The sequence below is a fragment of the Tamandua tetradactyla genome, chromosome 21, assembly GCF_023851605.1.
Source record: "Tamandua tetradactyla isolate mTamTet1 chromosome 21, mTamTet1.pri, whole genome shotgun sequence".
Taxonomy (NCBI): domain Eukaryota; kingdom Metazoa; phylum Chordata; class Mammalia; order Pilosa; family Myrmecophagidae; genus Tamandua; species Tamandua tetradactyla.
In genome coordinates this window covers 27778649-27799137 of record NC_135347.1, presented here as the reverse complement: position 1 = coordinate 27799137, position 20489 = coordinate 27778649, and the positions used below count along the sequence as shown (strand labels likewise).

The following is a 20489-nucleotide window of genomic DNA, read 5'->3' as shown; positions in this document are numbered from 1 at the left end:
CTTACTCAGTATTTAAATTAGATCTTGAGTTTCTGGAGGAACATATGAGTCAGTGAGTATAAGATTTTACGAGAGGGAATGCTGAGGAATTTTATTTTACTACCACTTGAAAACACTGATGTTTCTCATTATAGAAATAAAAATTAAACACATAGCCAGAAAGAGTTCAATTGGAAGCAAATAACTGGTGCTTAAAAGACCAGGCCAAAATGAAAAAAAAAACAACAAAAAAAGTCAGACAGTGGTTAGAGGATTTAATACTTTGAGTAATTAAGATTTGTCTTTCACTAAACACAATTATAAAGACCCTCTTACATAAGCAGGGCCCCAGGCAAATCACGTGGCATTCTTTCCTGGTGAAAAGCCGGAGGTTGGCTGTTGTCTTTATGATCTGTTCCTCTTCCAACATGTCTCTTCCCTGCTCTTACCTGAATCTTTTGCTTGGTAATATAATTAATGATAGCCCACACCTATTGAAAAATATTTTTGCCTTGGTTTGCTGTAGGGTACGCCCTACTGCATTAACATTAAAAAATGCGTGGTTGGTGTCTCCTTCACAGATCCTGACGTCTCTCTGGTCTGAACTTTCTCTATGGCGCCTCTTTTCACCTTTGATACTTTTTGTTTGTTTTAAAGTTATTGAAGTTTATTAAAATTAAAGTTATTAAAACTTTTTTATTGTATAATATAACATATATACAATGCAAAGAAAGAAGAAAGCAATACTTTTCAAAGCACACACTTCAACAAGTAGTTACAGAACAGAACCCAGAGTTTGTCATTGTCTACCATTCCGTCATCTCAGCTTTTTCCTTCTAGCTGTTCCAAAACACTGGAGGCTAGAAGGAAGATTCATATAGTGACTCAGCAGCTGTACTCATTTGTTAAATCCAGTTTTCCCTGTTATACCTTCTCCTTCTCACTTTTGGTACCTTTATCCATCCTCATGCCTTTAGGGCTCACTTGCTGAGGATTCCCAAATCTGTAATTCTCTGCCCTCTTTCTTGAACAAGAGTCACACGATTCCAACTGCCGGCTTAATATTTCAACCTGGAATTTGAGCCAATGCGTCAAAGTCACATTGTTTTGCATCCAACAGTTCAATTCTTGAAATAAACTGCAGTTGGCATTGTTGATTTATTACCAGAGTTCCCAGAGTGGCTCAAGTTTAGGAACTCTATTAGCATAATCCACTCATAATAAAATAATCTAAATGGTAAAACTGCGATCACCTCCATAGGTGCTATAAAAACAGAAGAGATGGACCTCTTGTTTGGCAACCCCTTTGTGGGTTAGCAGAGGGATGTTTAAAAAAAAAAAAAGTAGAGCAAAGGAAGGAGGGGATGCATCAGACAAGAAAATTATAGGCGTCCATAGAATGATGCAACCAATTTGGTAAAAATAAATGTAAGATAACACGATATATCATATGCTGAAATAAATTTAAGGTGAAGAAAAAGAACAAACAAAGGCTTGGCACTGCCTTTTAGGGATTTTTAAATTTCCTTCTCACCAAGAAAGATCCCCTGGGAGGATTCTGGAATGGAGGAAGGAAATCCTGAGCTCAACTTAAGTGTCTGTCAATGGGGATGGAAGATCTATCCTTTTTTTTTTTTTTAAGAATATTTTTATTGAGAAATCTTCCACACGTACAGTACACTCATAGTATACAATCAATGGCTCGCAATATCATCACATAGTTGTGTATCCATCACCATGACCATTTTTAGAGCATTTGCATCACTCCAGAAAAAGAAAGAAAAAAGAAAAATGCATACATCCCATACCCTTTACCCCTCGCTCTCACTGACCTCCAGTATTTCAACTGCCCAGTTTTTTACCTTTTATCCCCCCTATTATTTATTTATTTTTTGTTCTTATTCTTTTTTACTCATCTGTCCATTCCCTGGATAAAAAGCATCAGACACAAGGTTTTCACAATCAAATGGTCATATTGTAAAAGCTATGTAGTTATACAGTCATCTTCAAGAATCAAGGCTATTGGAATGCAGTTCAACAGTTTCAGGTAATTCCCTCTAACCACTCCAATAACACTATAAACTAAAAAAGGATCTCTGTATAATGCATAAGGATAACCTCTAGGATAACTTCATGATTCTGTTTGAAATCTCTCAGCTACTGAAACTTGAAACTTTGTTTTGCCTCATTTCTCTCTTCTCCCTTTTGGTCAAAAAGGCTTTCTCAATCCCATGATGCCAGGTCCCAGTTTATCCCTGGGAGTCAGGTCCCATGTTTCCAGAGAGATTTACACCCCCAGGAGTCATGTCCTGTGCTGGGGAGAGGGGCGGTGCGGGGAGGGCCGTGAGTTCACCTGCTGAATTACCTTAGAGAGAGAGGCCACATCTGAGCAACAAAAGAGGCTCTCTGGGGGTGACTCTTAGGTATAATTATAAGTAGATACAGCTCTGCTTTTGTAGGAATAAGCTTCACAGGGGTGAGACCCAAGACTGAGGGCTCAGTCTATTGAATTGTTTGTCCCTACTTTTTGCGAGAATATCAGGAATTCCCCAGATGGGGAAGTTGAATATTTCTTCCTTTCTACCCAGTCCCTCAAGAGGAATTTGCAAATACTTTTTTACTCTCTGTAGAAGGCTTATTTTTCCTTCCCTTTTTTTCTTGCTGACAAGTTGAGGCTTGGGAATAGTATGCTTTTCTGTGATTTGTGACATGTTGTAGCTTCCAATTGATTCTTTCTTTCTGAAGTATCTTCTATGTCCTAGGCTTATCATATTCTTTTGTAATAGAAACAAAGCCTCAAGTTATATCAGGTCCATTTTCCAGTCATTTTTTTTTTTTTTGTAAGAGTGGTATGAAAACCTCAAGATTTAATTTTTAGGCTTTAAACTCTTATTTTCAGTGCAGTAAATGAAAGGCTTTTTATTTCCCTTGAAAGTTCTAACTCAAGATGGATTCACAGTAAGTTTCCTTCGTTTTCTGATTAAACACACCTTGCAAAATATAGCATAGTGTTATATTTTGATGGTAGCACATTTTTTTATTTTATAAATACATCTCATATTTTGGCAATAAATTGGTATTTTATTAATTATACCAAACAGATCAAAAGGGCTAAAGGATGAAGTTTTGTACACACCTGAGACCTTCAGTCATTTTAGGCTGTTTAGCATTTTTAAGTGCAAAGATAATTTGGAAACTGCCTGGGAGCATTTTGAATGAGGATGAAAGAGGATGAAAAAGGATGAAATAAGTCCAGTCCAGGAAAGGGAATTCACGCTGAATATTGACCATTAGTATCAGTATAATTTATTTTTTCTTTGTTTTACCCCTAAACTGTTTTTTTTTTCAACATCTTGCAATCACTATTATTAGGAGGAAGAGAGAGAGGACATTATGTAAGATTCAGCATCCCTTTGGAAGTGGGCAGTTCTCATTCAGGACAGTAAATGTGCATCTTATTTTTTGTACAGTTGCATTTTCCACTTTTATTTTTCTTTCCTAGTAAATTGTTTCTCTGGGTACATCCTAGTGACTACTCCTGTTATGTAAGATAGTAATATATTTGTGTTATGAATCCTTCTGCTCATGTTTTGACCACTCACTGTGGCTGCTGTTTCATTGCCGTGTCGTGCAGTGTTTTATTGTACTCAGCACTCTGCTGAAATCTAGAAGGAAATGTATTGTGAATACATAGCCTGGAGCTTTCAGTTTATGCCTATATATTGCTCTCAACACTTAAAAAAGGGTCTTCCATTAAAAAAAAAGTGTGTGTGTGGTGTTTGGCTTATTAATTATTGTTTTCCTTTGTTATATAATAGTTTACTAAATCACTAAATCAAATTATCAAGACATACTCATCCTAAGGAATAAGATCATTTATACTGGCCATACTATCATGTGAGCATTGGAACATCTTTGTCATACTGCTCTTTTGTCTGTTTGTGGTCTCTTGTGACATTTGTGGACAGAAGTATAACTTGTATTCACAATCATCTTTTTTTTCTTACAGTTGATTTCAGACCTCATGCCAGCATGGATACGGTCCATCATATGCTACTTTTTGGATGTAATATGCCTTCATCTACTGGAAATTACTGGTAAATATAAGAGACTCATAGACAAAGAGGTATAGAAAATGTGTGCTTTTTTCATGTGTAAAGTGCATCTGTTCAAGTATTTTACCACTGATTAATAAATGTACATAATATATGATTTTTAGAAAGAGAGCCATGTTCATTTGCATCACATGGTTATCAAAATTCAATTATCATAGTCATTTTTGATTGCTAGAAAACATATCAATCAGCCTTGATATACTGCATTAAGAAGCATATGTCTTTTATCAGAGATAGTATGTCAGGTACAGATGAATTGTAAAGAAAGACCAAAAATTCATGTAACGAATACTCTGGTGTTAATTTTTTAGAGTTTTATCATTCTACCCAAAGAGCCTGACAGCTGTGTGCATTGAGCACTTTTTTGTCCCAGCGACTGTACCAGATGATCTGTAGCCACGATTCCATTTTAACCTATCAGCTCTACAAAGTAGCTACTATTACCCCCTCTTTACAGACAAGGACCCCAAATTTCAAAGAGATTTAGTAACTTCTTAACATAACAGAGCTGGTTGGCGCCAGAAAAGGATTGAACCCTAGGTTGTCTGGTTGCAAATGTGAGGTTATTTCTATTTTACCTCATTACTCCTATTTTTTCAAGTAACTGTTGTAGTTTTGGAATTCATTTTAATTGCTATGATGAATCTAATATCATGTCATGAATAATCAATAAACATCTATTATATGCCTGTCATATGTCAGAACTGTAATAGATGCCATGGGAGGTTCTAGGTTAAATAAAGTAGGTTATCTACCCCCCAAAGCCTACCACAAATTTATGGCTTGAGATCTTCCCTTTCATTTTGTTCTTTGATGTTCTTGCCCTTTCAGATCAATGAACCCTGAAAGCAGCCATGCATTTTAAGTCTCGTGTTTTTCACCTACACCTGGAATTGCTCCTACCTATTTAACAATTCAGAATTATTGGTATGGCTTCCTTTGTATTGGGAAAGGATCTGTTTGAGGTCCTTGTAGCTACATAATTATGTAGACTGATAGATCCTTCTCTGCCTTCTAATGGTCATTAGTCTGATGCAAGGCATGCAGCTACTGCTTTCTCCGCATTTTTATAATAAACAATTGTAATATGTATTTGGAGCTATAAAAGCACAGGGCAATTAGTGGAAATCTCCATGGACCAAGTACCATCCAAACATTTGTTAATAGGCTTAAGTTATTTGATAAAAGGAGCACATCACATAGGAACCCAGCTTTCTTGGCTCTGTTTATGTAAAAATGGGCTCAACAAATCACAGTTAGTACCCTTTGATATCAACATTCCAGATGTTACTCTTCAGTAAATTTTTATAATAAATTTCTGGGACTGAAACTTTATTTGTTTCAGTTCTCTTCCCCCTTTTGGTAAAGAAGGCTTTCTCATTCCAGCAATGCCAGGTCCAGGCTTACCCCCCCTAGAGTCATGGACCATGTTGCCAGGGAGACTTACCCATGTCCTTTAAATTTAAATGGATTTTAAGATATCTGCCTTGCAGCCCATATTCCCATGGCATATTCCCATCTATAGATTCGTTAACCATAAAATAAGGAAAATAATTGATATTGTTATTCATCTTTTTACCAAGCCCAGAGTGTTTCATCTAACATTTAAAGGTAAATACATATCAATATGTATTGTAGAATAGGAGATAAACACTGTATTGTAACTCTGACTTCCACACCCAGCATTATTCTCCATTTTAAAGATGATATAGATTATCTGTCTTCAGTATATCTCATGGGCTGTGCTTTTCTGTTGCTGCATATGAACCTCTTTTATTCCCACTCTCAGTGCCACACGGGTTCAGCCTTGGAGACATGCCATGGATTTTTTTTGTAGTTATTCAGCTTCTTATCCTCCCACCTGAATTATATATTAATAATAAAAATCAGTCAGTGTCACAAGTCTTGTGTTATTTTTCAGAAATTTTTGAGTATTGGAATTTATCACATTCGTTTTATAGTTGTGAATCTATTCTTCAATTTTTCTTAGATAAAGACAGTTCTTAAATTAAGATTCCCAAACTTTCATGTATATTTTTACTTATAACACCTATAATGGCTTCCAATGCTTACGAAAATCAAGAACTCATTTATGCTCTAGGGAAATCTTTAAGACAACACAAAGCTGTTTTCGCGAAAGAAAAAAAAAATAGGTAGTAGGATATTTCAACACCAAAATGTCAACCTCAGATTTCCTCTCTTTTCTGTTTTGTTAGCTTGGCTTTCTCCTTGTTTTACTCGAATGTTTTATTTTCATTGCTAACAGGTTGTTAGGTAGGTATATGCTTTTAATATAGAAAACATTTTTCCCCTGAAATTATGAGATGGCAATTCATCCTCTGTCTTCAGGCAGCACTTTTAATATGAATGCAAAGAACTATTCTGATGATGTTTCACTGTTGTGCTGCCCTCCTTTGCTCTTTGTAATTGCCTCTTTCTACTGTTCATTAAAATACATTTACAGTTATATTAAGTTTAGATGAAAATAGTAGACACAGCATGAGGCAGTTTTCATTATGTAGTCATTTTAATTTTAAAGCTTTTTCCCTCTCACATATTCCAGTCTTTTGTGTCTCATTCCAAATTAGCAGCTCACACTGATAATGTGTCTAGTTAATTATATGCATGTGCATTTAAATTGCATACATTGATGGGAACCTTTTAATATACTGTTGGGTGGTCCTTTTATAGTTAGGATGAGCCTGGTGTTCATTTCCAAATTAACACACCTCTTGAGGATGCAAATAAGGACCAGTTGATGGGAAAGCAGCAATTCTGCTGACCCATGTAAAGAAAACAATACCTGTCTGATGCAATCCTAATACTTTCTTTCCCAGGCTTTTAAGAAAAGAGACATGTAGGAATGAACCAACAAAAAGTTACACCTCTAAAACTGAAGCAAGCATAGCAGTAGCATGATTTGTTGAATCCTGTTTGTGTATCCTGATAAAATTCAAAGCTTGGCAATTCTAAGTACCCCAGATTTGTAGGCTAAATGCAAGCCATAAATGAGCAGTTGTCCCTTACTGTCTTTTGGGACAGTAAGGTAATGGAGGTGCTGAAACTGGGTAATTTACATGTAAAAGTCTATTATTGCTCTCCAATAAGAATTGGTAAATATTAGGATATCCTTGGAAATTAAAATACTGCTTTTGTCTATTCTATGAATGCCTTACTTTATTCTAATTTTATTCTAATTAAGCAATTCTTAGCAATGATCAGCCCTCTAGTTGAGAGTTCAGGTACTCATGGTGATTGAAAATCATGATATTTTGTTCATACAGATTGTTTCGGCTTTTAGGATAATTTCTAGAGCGCTCTGTTTTTTCCACGTGAGACTGTAGACTTGTGCCTACAATTTATTCTGCTGACCCCAGGATTTAGGGCTTAAAGCGATTTATGATTGTAAACTCCAAGATTGTGTATTTAAATATATTGGATGATTAAACTGAGCCTTTTGTATCGAGCTTTGAACTTCAGCATGATCTTTTATGCAAAATTAAAATGATTAATTTTAGTCTTAATAATTAATAATTAATTTAAAAATGATTTCTAATGATGCTATGACCAACTAATCTTTACAGATCAAAGATGGCTTCTAAGGGTTATTTGATCTTTTCTGAAAAGAAAAATCCCAGCTGATTAAATGAGGCTATTTCCAACTGCTCTAACTTGGAATCACTTTCAAGCTAAAGCAATAGTGCTTTTCCTTCCTATGAAGCTTTAGCTTAAATCCCTTTCACCTGCTTCTATTATTAACCACCTGCTGTGTCTTTTTAAATGCCACTAGCTCCACAGGGTTGCAAATGCTATGAGGAGAGAGAGAGAGAAATAGCTAAAACATACAAATATATAGAGAAAAGCCTGTACCTGAGACACCCTGCTTGGTTACTCATTTAAATGACAGTCCTTTTTTAGGATGTTAATTCTTTCTGGATGAGTCTACATCTTCGTTCCTTCCCTCATGATGATAATGATTCTTTGGTGGAGGCTGGCATTTCCTTATGCTGCCTTTATGCAGTCTGCATATCCCAGCTACCCGTCTACTCTACCTATACCCTGGTGTCTTCTGCAATCCCCTCTTTGTTTTTTGTTTTGTTTTGTTTTACAGTAACTGCACTTCTAAAGTCAAACGTACATAGCATCCTTGTTAGTAAATATAAAAACTGCATGAATCTTATCCACACCATCCTTTGTTTCATCCACTATAAAATGTCTCTTTGAGTGCTCAAGAACAAAGTTAAGACATAGATTTTGGCCAGGCTAAAATAATTGTCTCCTTTTCCTTTTTACATTTAAATAGTATAATAGAGCCATTGTCTTGCACAAGAATGGTATAATGTACCAGTTCGATAAAAGACAGTACCTAGTTCTAGCTGCTAGTCACCAAAGATCATGTTCCTTGGCACATTTTTAGGTGGCCTGCATTAGAGGTGTTAATAGGAGTTCCACAGCCAGCTACCCAGTTCTTAGTAGAATAGTGTGAATTTCAATAAAAAAGAGTGCCACGTTTGTAACTGTTTTGACACTTTCAACAGAAGCAAGCACTAAGTAATTTTGAACATTTTTCTGTCCTGATAAAACTAGTATTTACGTGAAACCAGAATAGCAGCATTAGTACACAAGGCTATAGTATTTAACATAGAACTGGAACTTTGAAATCAAAGAGTCTTGGGTTTAAATATCCCAGTTCTGCTACTTGATAATTGTTATAAACTTTGGTTAAATGTTTTAACCTGTATTGGTCTGCCTCCTTATCTGTAAAGTAGGGCCATCATAGAGATTAAATAAGATGATTAAGTAAGTAATGTCCTGGCATATAGAAGTACTCAATGAATAGTAATTATCCTTATTCATCAATTATAGACTCTTTATTAACCACACACTATGTGCCAAGTGCTTTATTAGGTACTGGGAGTTTAGCGTGGACCAAACAGACATACCCTCTGCTCCTATGAATTTGTTTGCCTCTCTGATCTCGTGGGGTGAGGAGGATGGGAGTTACTGGGGGGTTGTTTATCAGGCTGGTGCTTTTTGATCACTGCTCTAGCTTTCCCATGAAGCAGTCTTCTAATTACTGTGTTAATGCACACCTATTGCATTGAAATTCACATAGAATTGTCTGAATTGAAAAAAAAAATGTTCTGTGGGTTTATACAACAGTTAACAGGATTTGAATATCTACTCTTTTGAAAGGTAAGGAAATTCCACACATACCATTGACTTGATGTTGTATTTCTTAAAGAAGTTTTGTAACTTTGGGTTAATTATCCTGGCTGTGGTTCTGTTAGATACGTAATGCATTAAAATTGTAATTTAAAGCCATACATTCTTAATTTGAAGGTTTGACAAGTTTAATAAAGAGATTATTTTAGCCAAAAGAAGGAATAGGCTATCAGTCTGATCTTCCCCGAGTAACCTTGGATTTTAAATAGTCTTTAACAGGTACAACCAGAAAGTACTTTAACAGTCAATCATGTTTTATTCAGACAGCTTAAAATGACAGGCTAGCACTTTTCAGTGCTTGTCACAGTCGGAAATATTCATGCCATCTGAATGGTTTCCCCATGAATTAGAGGTGAAAAAGGTCTGTAGCAAAGGTCCAATAAACCAAAATAGTTTTCAAATGTGTATTTTCATCATTTTTACTGTGAATATTAAGAAACTACAGGGCCAGAGGATCTGGGTTCGATTCCCGGCGCCTGCCCATGTAAAAAAGGAAAAAAAAAGAAAAAGAAACTACAGGGAAGCTATGTGAATCTTTTCATAATTTCATTGACTTAATCTAGAGAAGCCTTTAGAAGCTGCTAGGATTATCAGAATAAGAAACGTGGTTGATAAAGCCTGAAATTACAACAGCCATTGATCAAGAGTTACATTGCTTCCAAAGATTGAGACTGCTATTAATAAAAATGGTAAAAATCCCCTCAAATTTTGTACACCCCTTTTTGGGAAGCCAACCATGAAATATCATGTTGATCTTATTGGTCATTTTATGTGGAGAAAATACGATGCTGTTTTCAGTGAAAATGGGAAGTAAAAACCTGAAATGAAGAAATTAGGGATTTCATCCAGGTGCTCTTTGCAATTTGGTTGCAATGTCAATTTTAGAACCCAGTTCCCTTGTTTTTTCTCTCACTTAATCTTCTCACTTACTAAATTTCCGGATTAGTTTCAGTGTCCCATTGTCTCATATTGAGTCCTTGTTTACTCAGCATGGAGTTTAATAAACTTTTAAAAAAAATAGTAAACCAGCATTTAAAAATTAAAACCAAGGTTTGCTTTTAAAGATCTTATTTTATTAGATCTGAAAGGAGAATAAACTATGAAATCATTATCTCTTTCTGAATAGGACAGAAGAGCAACTTCTTTCATCTAGAATCCGATTTTAAAAGTGCATGCGTAGATTGCAACTTATGATAGCTGTCATCAAAGATTATCTTCAGAAGATATCATTCTCTGCCCATAAATCAGTCTCACAAATTGAGATATAAGGGAGTGTGTCAACCCTAGCTTTGAATCATGGCTTCACTATGTGACCTTTGAAAGTTACTTGAGCTCTCTTAGCATCTTCAGCTATAAAGTATAACCTAGTGGCACTGTTCTTGTAGAAGTGAATATAAACTGATTTCTATAAAAAACCAGGCAAATAATAACTCACATTTATTGGTATTTAATCTTTTAGTAATAGTCAACAGTGTAGTAAAGCTTTGGCCAATTCAGTTATGTAAGTGCTTGGCCACAGAAAGTTAAAAACTCAAGTAGAAGTAAGGCTCACTAAACATTTGTTGAGTGTTTACTAAATGCCAAGCAAGGTGTCAGGGGCTGGAAGTATAAGGTGAAAGGAATGATCCCAAACCTCGAAGTACTCACAGTCTGGTTGGGGACACTTAGGACGAGAGCTTATTAAAAATGGAAGGGTGGGGTAAAGACAGAGAAAGCTTCCTTAGGGAGGAAAATTTGAGCTGAAACGTAGAAGCTAAGTACAAGTTTGTCACGCAAAGGTCTGGGGAGTGGGTATTTCCAGAAAAGGAAACATTGGAAGAGATCAGAAAGTGCCAGCAACTTGGCATGACTGAAGGGGGCTGTTGTCTGGAGATGTATAACAAAATCCAAGACTGTGAAAGACCTTATGTCATGCTACAATGCTTGGATTTTCTTTTTGATGTTATTTTTGGGAAGGAGTTGAAACCTTTTGAGCCTGAGGACATAATCAAATGTGTGGCTAAGAAAAATTTACTAACCAGTTTTCTCTGTTATATTTCATTCAGGCACTTTCAAGTCATACGTTAAATCAGCTTCCATATCAGAGGAAACAATTATGTTGTTTGACCTACGAGTGTCATCACGTTGATGTTAGGCAGTTGTACATTTATGATCTTTGTGGAAAACTATGAAAATTGCCACCCAGATCTTTAAATTTTAGTAGCTCACCACACGTGAGATACAAAGTTCATCACATTTGGCAGTCTCATTTCCTTAACTATTATAGTATGATGCGTAGGAGGAAAATTTTGCTTTTGGGCACTGTCCAACCCCCTAAGCCTTTTAACACACTTGGCACAAAGATGTCACAGACCTTTATTCCAAAGCACAATTCTCACATGGTAATGAACCTTCATCCGAAGTGCAGCGTTCCTGAACTGTGAGCCATAAGAAACTGCTGGTTGATGTGTTTTACATTCAACATTACACAGTCACTTCTGCAGTCTGATTTATGAAGCAAGAGCATTTGCTGAACATAACCTTCTCAGAACTTGTCAGTTTCCTGCCCTAATGCCTTTATTCAGATGGTACCGGGGTTGTCTGTGCTTAGCGCTCATCCTCCAACCCCATTTCTGGCCAGAAGCAAGAGGAGCCTCCACCTCTGAGTATCATGTTCTATCTTACGGGTGGTTTTCATAGCTGCAGCCTTGGTATTCTCCAGATTTCTTATCTTAGTTTCTAACGTGTTTAGGAAGCCACCACAGTCTGCCTTCACTTCCCATCCCAGCCTTGGGCAGTACACATTTCTTTTCTTGTGTGAATCCGAGAAGCTGTAGCTGTCCGCATCCTTGATAGCCTTCAACCCCCTTAGATCTTCCTGAATTCCTAACTCCGACGTTGCTTGGTGCCTCTTTTCCAAAACACAAATATATAAAAGCAACTTTAAGATTTAACCTAAGACATGCTTAAGAGTTACTTCTGAAGGACCTGTGTTGTTGCTCAGAAGTGGCCTCAGTCTCTCTAAGCCCAACTCTGCAAGTGAAATCATTGCCCTCCCCGCTACGTGGGACATGACATCCAGGGATGAGAGTCTCCCTGGCGATGTAGAAGAGGACTCTCAGGGATGAATCCAGACCTGGCACCGTGGAATCAACAATTCCATCCTGACCAAAATAGGGGAAAGAGGTGTAACTTATAAAATGTCAGTGGCAGAGAGACTTCAAATAGAGTCAAGAGGCTACTCTGGAGGTTGCTCTTAAGCAAGCTTCAGTTAGACCTTGCTACCCATCATAACCTGCCAACCCCCAACTAGAACCATTCCAGCCAATCCTAAAGAACACCTAGGGCAATATGTAAGATTCCACAAGGGTTCCAGGCACTAGAGTAACTTCCCAGAAACCTACAACCTCCAGATGGGTCCCTGGTCCAATTAAGTCCTGACACCTAGTCCAGCGTCTCCAGAACATCAGATAGTTACATCTCCTTACCCTATATTAGTGACAGACCCTTCCAATATGAAAAATTTAGAATGGTCATAGCCCAAACACCCCTAAAGAGAAATATGGAAAGATCAAAGGTGATGGTAGAGTTATACAGAGAAGATAGGATTTAATATCTTATTTTCAGAGTACTCTGAAATATGTTCTACAACTAATTGTGGTGCTGTGCTATGAAATTTACTGCTTTTTGTATGTATGTTATTTTTCACAAAAAAAGAAGGAAAAAAAGTCAATTGTGATGATAAAAAAGTAATTTAAGCCATCTAGCTTCCTATATTCTGAAGCAGCTAGAAGGAAAAATCTGAGAGGATCATATGGTAGCCCATGACAAACCCTGGGATCTCTCCTGTAACTACTTGTTGAAGAGTACTTGGAGAACTATTGCTTTTTTATTTCTTTGCTTTGTATGTAGGGTATATATACAATAAAAAAGTTAGAAATAAAAAAAAAATTTAGCTCAAAAAAATACAAAAGACTGTACAACACAAACGCAGACTATGGACTATAGTTAATAGTAAAATTATAATAATATTGCTTCATTAATTAAAGCAACTGTCCCCCAGGAATGCAACATGTTAATAATAGCGAAAACTATGTGTATGATGGGGAGGTATATGGGAACTTTGAATGTTCTGCATGATCTGTCTGTAAATATACAATTTCTCTAATAAAAGTTATTAAAAAAATTTAGTCTTAGAGTTTTGGACAAATCTGAATCTAAAACAGCACAAATGGAGGCATAATAGTATAATGGAAAAAATGCCTGGTTTGTAGTCACACAGACCGCAGTAATTCTTTTGGATCTGCCAAATGTGCTAGTTAACACACCAGGTTTCCTACACACATCATAACACAACAGCCCAATCAAGGGCTTTCCTTACAGGAGCTGAGCCTTCAAAAGCTTAGCATGCCCCACATGCACAGCTGCTAAGGAGCGGTTCTGGGATTCGACTCCTGATACAGTGCTCTCTGCCTGTGCTCTTTTCCACATAGAAGACTGTCTGTCAACAAAGAATCTTTAAGTAAAGTGAATGTTTTTTTAAATAATGCATTATCCTGGTGTCATGCTTTGAGCTTTACAAAGTGCTTTCGCCTATGTACCATTTGATCTACAGAATAACTGCGAGGTAGGTATAATTACCCTTATTTTACAGGAGAAACAACTGAGACTGGGTGAGATTAAGCGACTTGGGCAATATGAAACAACTTATAAATGGCATAGCCAATATTCATAAGCTGAAAAAAATCACACGAGATCCCTTTACGTGCGGTATGCTTGTCTTGTGTATCCTACTGAGGGTAGATACATATTGTTTGTACCTTAGCCAAACATTTTTACATGGGCAGGCACCGGGAATCAAACCCGGGTCCTCTGGCATGGCAGGCAAGCGTCCTTGCCTGCTGAGCCACCGTGGCCCACACCTATAGCCAAACATTTATTCATAGCAACACTTGTCCCCAAAGGGGAATTATGTATGACATCTCTTTGAGTCCACTTCCAAGTCTCCACTGCATTAGCTCTGGATTACACAGACTCTCTATATAATGCTTATTTTTCTACTTGATCACAGTGAGTACATTCCACATCTGAACATATAAAAGTATAAATTATCCTCTACCTCACAGGATTGTTTTATAATCAAGCAACAAACAAATTTAAAAAAAAAAAACTCTTCTTGTGTGTGCTTTTCGTGTCGAAATTATTCTTTGCTCCAACTTGCATTAGTATCTAAAAAGTGGTATGATTATAATGGTGATATATTGATGTATTCTACTTTGTTTTTGATTATCACTCCCCCCACCACAGCGCAGAATGACTTATGCATTTTACTACTTGAAGAGTGATTTATAACTACTTTTTTTTTATCTTTTTCAGGTTTTGTGATGAAGGAACCTGTACAGATAAAGCCAATATTCTATATGCCTGGGCAAGAAATGCTCCCCCCACCATGCTCCCCAAAGGTACTTCAGAGGCCTTTTGGATAGTAATATGTTAAGCTGCTTAATTTCTGATTCCAAAGTCCTATTTTGTTATAGTCCTGCCCAATGGTTGTTGACAATGTTCTGTGTTGCAATTCCACACCAAAAGTACCTGCATCACCTGCTTTGCATTGAAAAGGTTTCCTGTAGGTACTCTTTTCCCTGCCTGTCTTTGGTAAATAGTTTGCCACAAAACGTTTTAGATGGAATTAGAGAATAACCAAGTAAACCTCAAGCCACCTTTGGCCTAAGGCACGCTGGTTTTTTACAGCGGGAACATTTGGTGAGCCAAGAGTGCTAGAAATTAAATAAACTGCTGTTTCAGCAAACAGATCTTTTTTTATAGTCCTGGAGCCTAGGTATTAGTGTAATGCCAAACCTCAGTTGGCTTTCTGACTTCACATTGTAAACTGTTCCTATCTTCCAATGTGTGAGTGGACTATCAGACTTGCTGTACTGGGTGGTTTTTTTGTTTTTGTTTTTTAATATCAAAGGGATTGCGCCTCAAGGTTCTGTTACAGAGTAGTTCTGACATGATTTGGGGATGGTATCTTCTCTTTTGCCCCACCCCACTCATGCCAGCATCAATAATTGATAACTGGTTTGCCTTGCTTCAAATGCCTGGAAATTCTCTCTATGATTTACCAGGCAGCCTCCTGCCTAATAAGTTTGGAAACTAATAGGAAGGTCTGACATAGATTTGTTGTGATTTTAAAAAGATGCATTGGTAGAACAGACAGAAAAAAATTCTCTGCCTGTAAATATGTTATCTGTAGATTTTTTTAGCTAATGAGAAAAAAATCTATTAATACTTTTAGGAACCCTTCAGATTCTGATCATTCATGCTGGACTTTGTAATCTAGTTGGCAATTGATTTCTTTAATGACACTTTTGTAGTTATCTGTTTTCATATGGTAAGAAAAATAATTTCACTGAGGTTCTCCTGAAAAGTCTGTTTCTTTTGTTCAGTAGAAAATAAAAATAAATGTGAATATATATGAAATGAAATGAAAGAATGGGTTTACATATATCTCTCTGTTATACCATCACTACCTATAGAATTTTGCTTTGTCTCAAAATGAGTGGATTGTCCCCTGGAAGTATAAATGATTACTCTAGTTCTGAAATGGGAGTTATGAATAGAATTCCATCAAACCTTTGAGAAGGAAAAATTGATTATATTAGAAAATTATCTGTAAATACCTAGTTTGTTTTGGTTTCCATAGAAGAAAATTTAATCTGTTATACATTATGCTTTTCCTTTTAGATCTCAGAGATCAGCAACCTGAAGTTAGCCACTCTGTTTTCATTTTGAGTTCTATTTGTAAAATATTAATTTATCATCTTTTTAATTTTAGGTGTTGGATTCAGAGTTGGTGGAGAGACTGGAAGTAAATATTTTGTACTGCAAGTACACTATGGGGATATTAGTGCTTTTAGAGGTAAGTTTTGAGATGTTGACACTAAACACAACTTTCAGTATTAAACTGTTTAAGAGATATGTACTGTTGTCGACATATTAAAACAGAGAATTGCGCACACATCTGTGGGACAGCTGTCGTTCTTTTTTCCCTTTAATTTGGGACTATTGAAGGAATGACTTTCATTTTGAAAGTTGTGTTCCCTTATACATAAAAGCATCCTCCTATGCCTTCTTATTCTGATTTTAAGGTTCTTTTAACTTTCCAATATAGTATCTTTTCTACCTGCTCCTGTTAGAAAATGCCTTCCCAGCAGCACTGTCAGCAAGCAAAGGAGGAGGACTGTTAGTTTACTTAAATTACTACCAGCAGCCGTTGAAAGAGTCGACAGAGGTATGGCAGCTGGTGCCAGGGAAATTCCCAAACAGTAAAATCATGTCAGTGTCTTATCAGTAATCCATTCCTGCCACTTCCCATCCACTGCACTCACGCACGCATCCCAACCGCTCCCTAGGCATCCCTAAATATGCCCCTTGGCACCTGTTGCTCTAAGTATGATTACTGTATATTTCATTTTAATGCCCCTTTTCTTATTATACCATCATTCACATGGAGAAGAGGCCCTGTTACCAAGGCAACCAAGAACGGTGCCTATTACTCCTTCTGCCACATTTAGGCAAACTCCAACAAGTCTCTGGTTCACGCTTTTGTGTTCATGCCAGTAAAAATGTTAACTAACCAGTCTTCTTAACTTGTTGGCTTTTCTCCTGTGTCGGGCTGCTTTGTACATATCCCCTTGGATTCTATAATTTAACATCATATTTCTACTAACTGATATGATACATTTGCCTCCCCCAAGCACATTAGATTTTATCAGACAGCTAAATCTAGAAGTAAATGTTCGTTTCTGCCTATAAAATATCCTCTGGGATCCTGCTGGCAGAGCTCTGTGTGATGAGGGGTTCTGTCAATTCTTGGCATTTGGAACTAGGACAATGTATGCCTCTGGGAAAAAGTGTTAGAAAGAATAATTTTATGTCATTGAAGAATTATAAGTAGTATAATACTTATACAATGTATGGTCAGATGCATCCATTAGATAAGCTCCTGTAGACCAGCTGATGAGCTTGACTTCCAAATAAAACTTGTTTCTGTTTTAAAAATAAACTTTTGGTTATAAACAAATAGATTTTTCAATTTTTGGAACAGAACCTAATCTGAAATTGTTAACTGTTATGCTGAAACAAGGTTTTGTTAAAAACAAAGGGAAAAATAGTATTTGTGTTTGAAGAACTCTAAAAATTTTACCCTGTTGGTATCAGTAGAGTGGGAAAATTCTAAGACCGCTGACTTTCAGAGCATTTACAAGACTATGATATTATTCAGAAAGTCCAAAAATTTTACATGTTGGTATCAGTAGAGTGGGAAAATTCTGAGACTGCTGACTTGCAGGGCATTTACAAGACTGTAGTATTATTCAGAAAGACGAGGAAGAGCTTCCCTGACCACCACAACTGAAGTCGCCCATTTTACCCCCACACGCGCCCTTATCTATGTACTCTATCCCTCCACAGTGCCCTGAACTTCACTTTCCAGCCTGACTTCTCTTACCTTGGTACTATCTCCTAATAGATACTGCCTTGATATTCAGGGAAAATTGGTTGAGATACACTGTTTTATTTTTTTAATATACTACCTTCATAATTTGATTGAAATCGATTTCTTTCTGATTAGGAATTAAGTTGTGTTTTGTTATTTACGTTTACTCTAGGAATAATAAAAATACTTATATTTTAATCTGCAAATATGGGTTGTGAGAGACAGTTGAGAAACTTTATGTAGCATTTTTTTTCAATTTTTTAAAACTTGAAATAGTTGCCCTAATAAAGTTACATCTGAGATAGAAAGATTACTAGGACTATAATTCATAGACATTATCTTAAGATAATATAATAAAAATGTAAACAAAAATTTTTACCCAAGTAATTAATTCATTTCCAGTTAGATATCATCTTGTTTCTTAAGCTATACATGATTTAAAGTAGTAATGAACACATAGGAAAATATCAAATATCACTTAAGACAGTTAGATACCATTTTACATATATTAACATTAGGGATATGTGGAGATAAAGCTTCCAGAGAAGCTTTATAAATTAGTGCAATGTTTTTATAAAATTAAATTATAAAATATTATGTATCTATTTAATATTAATATTTTAATATTATGTAATATTAAAATCTTATTCTGGGCTTCTGTCTTAAAGAAGTAGAACTTTTTAAAAGTGTGAGCTACCAACCCAGTTATTTATTTACCATTAACTATTAATATGAAAAACTAAAAAATGAGTGTGTCCTTAATAGGACACTGGTAAAATGAGTGGTATAGTAACAAAAATAGCAAATCGTAAAATTCTACACAGACTATATAAAATATATACATGCTTGTATGTTTACAAAGATTGTAAGGAATGAGGAAAACAAGAAATAGTTGATGTGAATAAAGGACAGGATTGTGTAATTTATTTTCCCATAGATATTGGAAGCATTATCTTTGTCATTATATTTTTGAGTACCACAGGTAGAAGCACCTTGTTAACTTCTTTAGTTCATGTCAGTTAGTATTCTAGTTTGCTAGCTGCCAGAATGCAATGTGCCAAAAACGGAATGGCTTTTAAAAAGGGAAATTTAATAAACTGCTAGTTTACAATTCTAAGGCTGAGAAAATGTCCCAATTTAAAAAAGTCTATAGAAATGTCCAATCTAAGGCATCCAGGGAAAGATACCTTGGTTCAAGAAGGCTGATGAAGTTCAGGGATTCTCTCTCAAGTGAGAAGGCACATGGTGAACACATAGGTTCTTTCTCAACTGGAAGGGCACATGGCGAGCATGGCATCATCTGCTAGCTTTCTCTCCTGGCTTCCTGTTTCATGAAACTCCCCGGGAGGTGTTTTCCTTCTTCATCTCCAAAGCACTGGCTGATGGACTCTCTGCTTCATGGTGCTGCAGCATTCTCTGCTCTCAGAATCTTTTATTCTCCAAAATGTTTCCTCTTTTACAGGACTCCAGTAAACCAGTCAAGACCCACCCAATGGGTGGAGACACATCTCCCCTAATCCAGTTTAACAACCACTCTTGATTAAGTTACATCTCCAGGGAGATGATCTAATTACAAAATTGAGTATTGAATAGGGATTATTCTGCCTTTATGAAATAAGATTTTGATTAAAACATGGCTTTTCTAGGGTGCATACATCCTTTCAGACCAGCACAGTTAGTGTACAACTTCCACTCATATCCTTATGACAAAAAAAAGAGTTAATGAGAACCTCTACAGGACTAATTTATTAAAAGAAATGACTTATGCCCGAAAAAGATTCTATGTTGTGATCTCATACTTCAGTTTCACCTAGAAATGGAAAATAATACTATATATATGTATCTTTTTAAATTATTAAATTGCATTGTATAAACTGAATCCAATGATATATTAAAGAACTATTTCATCATGACCAAGTGGGATATTTACTCCAAGCATGCAAGGATGGTTCAAAATCAAAGTAATACAGCACATTAACGCTTCAAAAGGGAAAATCATCTAATCATCTCAATTGACACTGAAAAAGGATTTGACAAAAATCAACATCCTTTTCTGACAAGACACTGCAGAAGGTAGGAATCAAAAGAAACTTTGTCAATATCATAAAGGGCATATATGAAAAACCCACAGCCAGCATCATTCTCAATGGTGAGAGACTGAAAGCATTCCCCCTAAGATCAGGAATGAGACAAGGATACCCATTGTCCCCACTATTATTCAGCTCTGTCCTAGAAGTTCTAGTGGGAGTGATAAGGCAGGAGAAAGGATTAAAGGGCATCTAAATAGGAAAAGAATAAAGAAAATTTCCATTTTTTGCAGAAATAGATGATCCTATCTTAGAAAATCCTGAGAAATCTATGACAGACTACTTGAGCTAATGCACAAATTCAGCAAAGTGGTGAATACAAGATTAATGTACAAAAATCAGTAATGTTTCTATATATAGGCAATGACTTCACTGAGGAGACAATTAAAGAGAAAGTTCTATTAAACAGCCACTAAAGTAATCGAGTATTTACAGTAAACTTAACCAGGGATGTAAAGGACCTGAACACAGGAAACTACAAAACATCTGTGAGGGAAATCAAAGAAGATCTTAATAAATGGTAAGCTATTCCATGCTCATGGGTAGGGACGTTCAATGTCATTAAGATGTCAGTTCTACCCAAATTGATCTATAAATTCAATG

General features: G+C 36.2%; 1 protein-coding gene across 16 annotated transcripts in view; it reads left to right on the top strand.

Annotated features, from left to right (window-relative positions):
• Positions 1–20489, top strand: part of PAM (peptidylglycine alpha-amidating monooxygenase) — a 169309-nt gene that overhangs the window by 46676 nt on the left and 102144 nt on the right. For all 16 annotated transcript variants that reach the window (XM_077139065.1, XM_077139064.1, XM_077139063.1 and 13 more), the window contains exons 4-6: positions 3989–4076; positions 14676–14761; positions 16138–16221. In XM_077139065.1, coding sequence (XP_076995180.1) covers positions 3989–4076; positions 14676–14761; positions 16138–16221 — 258 coding nt within the window. The remainder of the gene's footprint in view (positions 1–3988; positions 4077–14675; positions 14762–16137; positions 16222–20489) is intronic.